Here is a 9,437-nt window from a genome sequence, read left to right on the forward strand (position 1 = left end):
TTTTTCTCTCATAGATTCGGCAACAGAATCTTCCATTCAAGGTTCACAGCTCTGTAACCAATTATTGTAGTCTTACCCCTCTCTTTGCATTCAGGAAGACTCACTCCTCTCCTGCATAATGTATTATAAATTAAGACTTTTTCAGTTGGTGATTATTCCTACCAGATCTACTGGCTGAAATATCTGTGTTATACGAACTCCCTGTTGTGAGCATGTGATAGGACAGGATAGAAATGGGGGTGCTGACCGTTTTTTAAATGTGCAGTCACAAGGGCTGCAATTGTTGTTCCAGGTCATTGTCGTACTAGGTAGCAAATCCAGGATCAGTATGACAGGCTAGGTACCTGCTTCCTTCATTGCGAAGTACTTTATCTTTCGTTTTCTTATTTTTTTTTTTTGTGACCAAAGTTAGAGCCGGTTCACACTGGGGCGGCACGACTTCAGGGGCGACTCGGCCAGGCGACCTGAAGACTACTTCTAAGGCGACTTGCAAAATGACTTCTGTATAGAAGTCAATGCAAATCGCCCCGAGTCACCCCCGAAGTTGTACAAGAACCTTTTTCTAAGTCGGAGCGACTTGCGTCGCTCCTATTAGAACGGTTCTATTGACTACAATGGGACGCAACTTGTCAAGCGGTTGTGTCGCCTGACGAGTCGCCCCAGTGTGAACCGGGTCTTAGGGTTCATGTAGACAGGTGTTTTCTACAGAATCTTTTCGACCTCAGTGGGGTAATGTAGATGGCCATTAAGAGGCTGTGTTTGACCTGCTTTATGTTGTGTTCCTTTAAACCCAGCATAATCCATCTATTTGAAGCATAGTTTGTTGTCTCATTTTCTTCTCAAACATTGCCATTTGCATCTGAACTTGTGCATTTTGATGAACGCTGTGTTTGAATGTATATGACTAAATTTTTATGAAAGGTCTGCCCAAATCTCATGACTTGCCCCTCCTGTACATGGCCAATTTGTGCGCCGGCCACTGTATGCCATCTCCACTCTCCGTCAGAAATATGTAAAAATGTATCGGGGCGCATTCCACTCCTTAGCTCCTTTTGCCAAATGTATTAATTGTCAACAGTATCTCCACCTGGGAGCCAACCTTCCTTAATGCATCTAGCCGCTCCTGTCTTGCTCGCACGGATAAGAGAAGTGGATCTTTTTTTACAATTACAAAGAGTGTTTGTTTCGTAAGGGTGCTCAGGAAACCACCTCCCTTTTTATTTTTTGTTACAACTAACTAAACACTCTTAACACAATATTACCTAATATTACACTGACCCCTTAAAATCCTGGGGACCAAGTGTTAAGAATACTGTATATTTTCAATTGGAACTGTGATGCTAAACAGCCCATAGGTGCGTTCGCTAGCCAACAGCAACCTTTCTGGTACCTTGTTCTGTTGTCAGTTTGCTAGTGCATTCTTGGTATAATATTTGGTAAAAATAAGGCTCCAGCCAAATGTTTGTTTTTGTTTTAGATAAAGTGCGAAAGGGTTAGAACTTCCATCAGAATTTCATTATTAAAAAATAGCATTTTCATGATAACTGTGAAAGAGTCAAGACCTCTGTCAAGTTTTTATTGTCCATTTCTTTTGAGGAGAATTCTCTTGGCTTCTGGTCCCAGTGAATACATTAGAAGTGAGGGAAATGTCTGGTATTAAACTGTATGGACAAAGCACTTTACAATTTTCTCTGAAAATCTAAGTAAAGCACTTCTATTGTATAATCAAATTTGCTTGCCTTACTGTTTTGTTGCAAGACTAAACTATTTTTTGTTTCATTTTGCAGGCTAACGGAGGGTGGCAGGATGCAGCCACTCCTTCGTCTGTGACTTCCCCTACGGAAGGACCTGGCAGTGTCCACTCTGATACCTCCAACTGAGCAGCCGGCTCCTGAATTTTCACTTTTGAAAGCCAGATTCCATCCCTTCCCTCTCACTCCAGATGGCCACTGTGGGAATGCAGCAAACACAATGACCTCTTTTGACATACCCATTGGCAGCTCCCCACCCCTCCATTTTTTTTAATCACCATCACTCCTCCTTTCATGACTAGATTTATGTCAGTGATTCACTTTTATATAGCCCACACCCATAATTGATTTTACACATTCTAGGAATAGTTTCATGTGAGTAGCAGATGGCTACCAATACATATCAATAAATACTAAATACAGTTTAATTTTAAATATGGCTGTAGCTGTGTACAGAAACAGCCATATTTAAGAGCTAGTATGTCTAAAAATGTGATATTTATAAAGACTGTGCTGTTTTGATTTTCATTTGGCTTATTACTGCACCCCTCATATACAATTAAGATGTAGCTAAGGGCCAAAAATGCATCTTGTGAACATCTTAGTCTAACTTTGCTTCCTACTGCAGTCATTCTCCCCTCTGAATCATGGGACTGAGCCATGGATATTGCTATACCATTGACCTCTGATTTTCTACACAATATCCATTTACATTTGCCTGGTGTCTTTTCTGCTGAAGGAACCCCGTTCGCTCCTCTGCAAGTAGACCATCATGAGGGAATGCTTGAAAGAGACTGAAACTTTACCAGGCCTGACGGTTCCTGGATCTACTGCTGGTGAAATTTCCTTGTATCTGCAGACCCGATTTCTACTTTGGGTATGGATGGTTGTGTTTGCCAGACATTGGTTTGTCCTACAAGAAGCTCAGCATAGCTAAGACATCAGTACAGATTTCTATAGTCCTTGCCACCAAGTCACAACTCCGTCCACTGTAACTGCCTACACAATTGGACTGCTACATTTTTCCGAAGACTTCTCTAACATGGCTCAAAGTAAACCACCGGTGTTGTATCAGGCCTTTACGTTTACTCCACACCATGTTCTGGAATGTCACCATGCTGCTTCATAACTCTACACATGCCTTTTCCCCTTTAGCATCAAGTATCTCTGCAAGAAAAGCTTGCTCTATTTCCAGATCAGTTCGGTTTCCGTCCAGATCACAGTTCTTCATGACAACTCCAGCTCCACTAAGATTAGCCACCTGCAACTCCACTTTTTTTAGATTTTTTTTTTTTTTCATCTCATGAGTTCAGACTTAGTTGAAGAAATGGCACCATACAGTGTTGTTGCATTTATCGGACATCACTATGTCATTGAATAATCTCACCGTCTGACAGATCTCCAAAGACACCCACATGCGGTGTCCCAAATCAACGTTTGATACCAAAAATCCGCATGTGCTCGCACAGAGGAAAGACGGACACAGAGGGAAGTGCTCAGCTTTATTAACATTCACCGCGGTTTCACATAACTTGTGTATCGTCGATTGTTATATTTGAGATAAACATTTGATGCTGGATGTTCTTGTATATTCTGAAGAAAACAAAAAGACACAAGATAAAAAAAAAAGACATGAAACAGCCAAAAATTGTCCTGGGTTTAATAATGTTTATTACTAAAAGGAGATAAAAAAAAATATGAAAAAAATTGTCCTGTTGCAGAGATCACACCCGTTTAGCATGGAAATAGGTTGCTGATTTCTATTTTATGTCTTTCATATTTCTTGCTTAGTTTTAACACGAAAGAAAAAAAACAAAACTACCTACATGTGATTTATTTTATTCTTTTTAACACCGCGCGTTTGTGAGTTATAATGCAATGCTAGATAAATGTAGTTGGGCACCTTTTTAGTTTTTTCATTTCTTTTTTTACTTTTTTTTTTTTCTTTTTCTTTTTTTCTAAAGTGTGGGAAATGTGGGCGGGCACAGGGTTGTGGGCAAATTTGAAGTGGTTACATGAGGAAAGGGTATGGGTATTTTCCCAATGACCCCTTTACAGCTGGGGGGATTGGTAATATATATGCTGTATTTTCCCTCTAGCAGAAATGGGGTTAATTTAGCAGTCACAAAGACTCTGCAATATAAACCCACTTTTTGTACACTAAAGTTAAAAAAAATAAAAAAAACAAAAAAGTATGAAAAATGTTGGAAAAAAGCTGGAATAGTTAAACAATAGGTACATCATAAAATGTACATTTAATAACTTTTCTGAGAACCAGAAATAAATTCCTTTTTTTCCTGTTTTCAGCTCGTATTTGTTTCAAAGCACTTTGAATAAACGTATCAAAAGCTACTTGTATATTAAAACCTAAATCTACAAAAGATAGGTAAACTTTGGGTGCTAAAATATTAGAATTCTGCAAAGTCTTGCTTTTTTTTTTTTTTTTTTATGGTTTTAAAGCACCTGTTGAAAGTCTATGGCCTGGCCAGACAGGAAGTTGCTGAAAGGACTGCCTGTCTCTAAACACCCCTTGCTCAATCAGGGCTAAACCTAGGTTCACACTAGTGCAGTGCAGGGAACCGCAAGTGATTTGGACAGAATTTGCACTGCATTCAAATAATTGCAGTGTGATTTAAGACCATTTTTTATGGCTCAAATTGCACTGCACCCACACGAAAAAGGGGCATTTTTTTTTTTTGCCGCACTGGAATCATATCGCATGGGTGTGAACACCCATGCAATCTGATTCTACCAATCGCACTGCATTTTGGGAACCATTTTTGGGGTGTCGTTAAGTTAACATTGACACCTGCAACGGTTCACATGAACGACGTCGGTTGTGATGCGGTGTGGGAAATAACACAGGAATCGCTGCGAATCCCGCACCTCATCAGTGCAACAGGTACTTAGATTATGTAATCTGTATAAAAAAGAAATCAGACTGCAGAATTTTTGTATTTAAAGCACCATGACTATATTTAATTAATTGGGCTTTGAAGCATTCTATAAAGATTGGCAGTCTGCAGAAATCTAAATACAATGGACTGGTAAAATGTATGAAACATTAAAGAAATGCATTTGATGTTGCCATAAGCAGTGAAAATGTAAATGTGTAAACACTATTGTTAAAAAAAATCGCATCGTCAAGCTTTTGGAGCCCCAAGACCTAATTTCAAGAATTTTTATTTTTTGGGGGGGAAATGGTATTAAAATAGCAATCTTACATACTGCTTGTGTCAATAACAATGGCTACCATTGGTTTGCTTTCTTCAATGTATTATGCCCATAACACCCAGTCCTGTTTTACCTTAATTTTTTTTTCTACTTTCTAAATTCAAATTTGTACAAATCATTATACATTATGGAATGACATGGATAGTGTACAATTTGAGGTTGTCCGGTCTATCTTCCCAAAGAAAAACAAAATTCTATGAAAGCCTGCTTGGATCTCTAATCGGATCACCTGAATATAATGCGTTGCTGAGATTGACAACGTCTTTTTGTATGCCCCAGATCTACAAATATTAACGTCTTACCACTGTCTAAACCTAACACTCCACCTAATGTAATCTTGCCACAATGTCTCTAAAGGTGGCCATGCACATCAAACTTTGACAAATCAAAGTAAAAGCAATTGCAAACAAGCAATCAATGAAACTATTGAACAATGTTACATTTAACCATGACTTTTGCCAGTGTCAAAATAAATTGAAACCTCAGAAAATGTTGCTAGAATGCAGGACCTGTGGTTTACAATTCCTATTAAATTTGATTCTTTGTCGTAGAGAGTTTGTGTGTGGCAACCATTTACATCTAGAAAAAAAAGGTACATAGCCTTCTGCTTGCCCACAACTATGCAGCATTCCAGTTCCTGTTCGCAAGTTCTCTGATATAGGTGCTGATTAGTCCTTAAAGCGGAGGTTCGCCCTAAAAAACATCTATATACCATTACATGCAGCATACTTCCGACAGCTACAGTATGCTGGTATTATTATTTTTTTTTTTTCGCTGTACATACCGTTTTATAGTTTTTTAGTTTGTCACTCCCGCGGGGAATAGGCGTTCCTATGAAGAGGCGTAGATGATTGACGTGCGGATAAGGCGCGTCAAGCGTTCTGAAAATAGCCGGACTGGGACTCGGCGCTATACGGCGCCTGCGCACAGACTAGGAGCCGTGTAGAGCTGACTGCGCAGGCGTCGTATATATAGCCAAGTCCCAGTTCGGCTATTTTCGGAACGCGTGAGGCCCCTTATCCGCACGTCAATCATCTACGCCTCTTCATAGGAACGCCTATTCCCCCGAGGGAGTGAGAAAAGAAAAAACTAAAACGGTATGTATAGCGAAAAAAAAAAATACCAGCATACTGTAGCTGTCGGAAGTATGCTGCATGTAATGGTATATAGATGTTTTAGGGTGAACCTCTGCTTTAAAGTGCACCTGTGCTCAGACTTTGGGCAATGAAAGAGCTTAAGGCCTCATGCACGCTAGATGTTTTTACAGTTGCTTCTAATGCTGGCCATACACTATACGAAAATTCGTCCAAAATTCGGTCGTTCAGACAGTTCGTTCGTTTTTCGAACAGTTAATGGGCACAAAATCAATAATTGTTGGGACGTTTTTGAGCCTAAAAAACGAAGGACACATTTGGAAATTTTCTGCCGACCGAACGATAAATCGGAAGGTTAATGTGTTTCCCGTCCAAACTTTCTGCACTAGGTATATGTAAAAAAAATTTACCAATTTTTTTTCATTTATGTCCACTGAACGATTTATCGGTCATTACATGATGGCACTATCGTTAGCACTCACGACCGAACGTTTGTTTTTCGTACGTTCGTTCGGATGATTTTTTGTAGAGTGTATGGCCAGCATAAGGGTGTCTGGTGTTTTTTTTTTTTTTTCTTGCCTCTAAATGCCCCTCTGTTAGTTTGTGTCCATGCAGACATAGGCTTTTAGCAGCATTTGGCAGGAGCTTTTAGAGGCAAGCAAAACCCACTGCCAGTGCATCCAGGAGAAGCAGAGTTTGGACAGAAAAAATGCCTAATGCTACTAAGGCCTCTTCCATACAGGCGCATGCTACAGAGTCTGCCAGCTCCCGCCGGCTCAGCGGGAGATCTCTGCTGATCTCCGCTGAGCCGGCGGATGACAAGTCCCTCTCTGCTCACTGAGAGGGGAGGGGCTTGTGCAGCGCCACTGTCTCCTATGGGGAGATCTGATGAAAACGGACAGCATGAAATGAATAGCAATGAAATGAATGCCCAAGAGCTTGACACCTGTAAAAGCTTCTGCAAAAACGCTGCTGGCTTCTAAAAAAAAGTCCTGTGTGCATAAGATCTTAAACATTCTGTCCCTGATCTCTGTAGCTGATTGTACTGTGAAGTAATTATTTCTCAAAGATCACGTCAGACCCTAAAGTCTGGTTTCTTTCTCCAGGCTGCCATGATTCTGCTACAATAAAAAAAGTAATGGGAAAAGAACTAAGATTTCAGTGCCTCTGTTACAAACTTGAAGACCCATTTCTCCACAATACCTATAGAGGATAATAAGGGCTTGTTTTGAAGTGCTTATTTTGACAAAATTACCTTTGTTTTAAAGCTATATAGAGGTGAATGAGGGCTTGTTTTGAAGTGCTTATTTTGACAAAATTACCTTTGCTTTTAAAGCTATACTCTAGGATGGATCCTGACTTGTACTTCAATCTCCTTCTGCCCGTGTACAGTAAGGGTCCATTACCATTAGTGCATTGTGTGAACACATTGTTAAAAAAAAGCATGTTACCACAACTCAAGAAACAGAGTGGGCTACTTAACACGACACACGTTAACGTCCAAATGCTGTTAATAAAAGAGGAAGATTATTTAGCTGCTCCTACACCCATAAGATGTGAAATGGGGCTCATTTCAACCCCCTTCCTGGTAGACAGACATATCTGGTTTCCTAGAGATGTGTTGATATCATGGTGATAAAAGAAAAGTGCGTTGTGTGGCTATTTTCATTTAGGTTCACATGATTAAATTGTTGTCCTAACGCATTCTCTCTACCTCCACCCCCCTCCATTTTTCTTTTTTGTATGGGGAAACATGCCTTGTCCATGCAGTTTTCATTGAGAGAAGCTTTTTTGTGGATATGGTGATAAATTAGTCCACATGGATGAGTGTACCCATATCGCATATCTGAGAGATAGCCATCACCTTACAGGCGCATATCTATGGTCATACACAAACCTTTTACGATTTACTATAAAAGCCTTAGACAAGTGGCATTTGGTTCGCAAGGTAGCACATCCTTGTCTATTTTTTTATTTTTTTCACAGCAATAAGACCATTTTTTGGTGATCCTTTTGGTAATTCTTTGTGACTGTGTGGGACAGAGTACCATACTTCTGATTGGAGATGTACAATTTCTGGAAATTTTGAAGCCATGGAGTAAATTTTTTTTTTTTTTTTAGGGAAAACATGGAAAATTTTAAGATAATTGAAAAACAAATTCAGTGTGGAGTAGTTTTACAAATTGTAATTTTGTTACACTGGGAAGGTTAAATGCAGTGTATAACGTATTATGCCTGAAATAAAAGTACAGCTTATTCAGTAAATAACAAAACTTGCTTTTAAACTTTTTTTTTTTTTTTTTATCCTACAAATGTAAGGACTGTATGATGAGAACATTTCACATACACATAAGAATAGGTAAAAGCCCCTGGCTTCCTGTCGATATGCATTTTCAGTTATTGACATAGCTGATACAGAAGTATATATTGCTCTACGAAGCGCTTGATCAATGTTCTGATTTTTCAGGTTTCATTTTTTTTTTATATAAATGAAGGCATTGTGTATTTTTGGAGGCTGTGGTTTGTAACACTTGAAGATGCTGATGGTAAAGAAACACTTTGTGATGCTCCAGAAGCAGCAGAAAATTCTTCTGGAATGAACTCTGAAGGGAAAAGCTACCTGCACTTTCATTCTGGTCCTCATCGGTTCATTCCATAAAGTATTTTTTAGTATGTTTAGGGCAAGAAAGTGTTTTGTCATCCTAGTAGCATTTGGAAAAGAATATTTGTTCTCACAACATCTAAAATGTTTCCAAACTCTAGATGCTGGTCTTACCATTTTTCTCGGAGGAGGAAACTAAAAAAACAATTTACTGAGCAGGCTATAGGGAAACATTATGCTGTGATGGTGAAAAACATTAATATGAATCATTTAAAGCAGGGGTGCTCAACCCATGTCCTATGTAGTTCTCTGTGGCCTGTGACCACAAACCAGGGAACCATATGCTCTGGGATGGCGGGTCAGCAAGCCCCAATATTGTTCAAAAGTTTGACCCGACATCCCAGAGCATCAGAGTGCATGGAGCCTGCAATGTAGGAAGCAGGTGGCTATGGAGAGGGCAGGAGCCACATAAGCTGATGCTTCCTCTATAGTGTCGGCTTCTGTCCCAGGTGGAATGATACCATGTGCACTTCGGCTGGAACCTTTCTAGCAGCCTAAAGAGCGATTCCAGCATAAGCTGGAAAGGGACAAATTCAGTGTATTAAACATGCCATACACTGCTTTTGCAATTTACACATTGGGGTTTATAAAAAAAGGGTTATTAGGCTGCTTTTAAACTGATCTGCAGGTACGGCGCAGTGCACCTAAAGCTTTCCTGTGGGTTAGCTGCACTTGGCCATAGACTTCTCTTATGCC

General features: G+C 39.7%; 1 protein-coding gene across 11 annotated transcripts in view; it reads left to right on the forward strand.

The window, feature by feature from the left end:
- Positions 1-4,053, forward strand: part of LOC120945771 (pre-B-cell leukemia transcription factor 1) — a 184,359-nt gene extending 180,306 nt beyond the window's left edge. For 10 of the 11 annotated variants that reach the window (XM_040360161.1, XM_040360154.1, XM_040360157.1 and 7 more), the window contains one exon: positions 1,788-4,053. In XM_040360161.1, the coding sequence (XP_040216095.1) occupies positions 1,788-1,880 (93 nt within the window). In that variant the 3' untranslated portion in view covers positions 1,881-4,053. The remainder of the gene's footprint in view (positions 1-1,787) is intronic. The other variant, XM_040360164.1, reaches the window with a different exon arrangement.
- The last annotated feature ends 5,384 nt before the right edge of the window (positions 4,054-9,437 follow it).

The sequence above is a fragment of the Rana temporaria genome, chromosome 7 (assembly GCF_905171775.1).
Source record: "Rana temporaria chromosome 7, aRanTem1.1, whole genome shotgun sequence".
Taxonomy (NCBI): domain Eukaryota; kingdom Metazoa; phylum Chordata; class Amphibia; order Anura; family Ranidae; genus Rana; species Rana temporaria.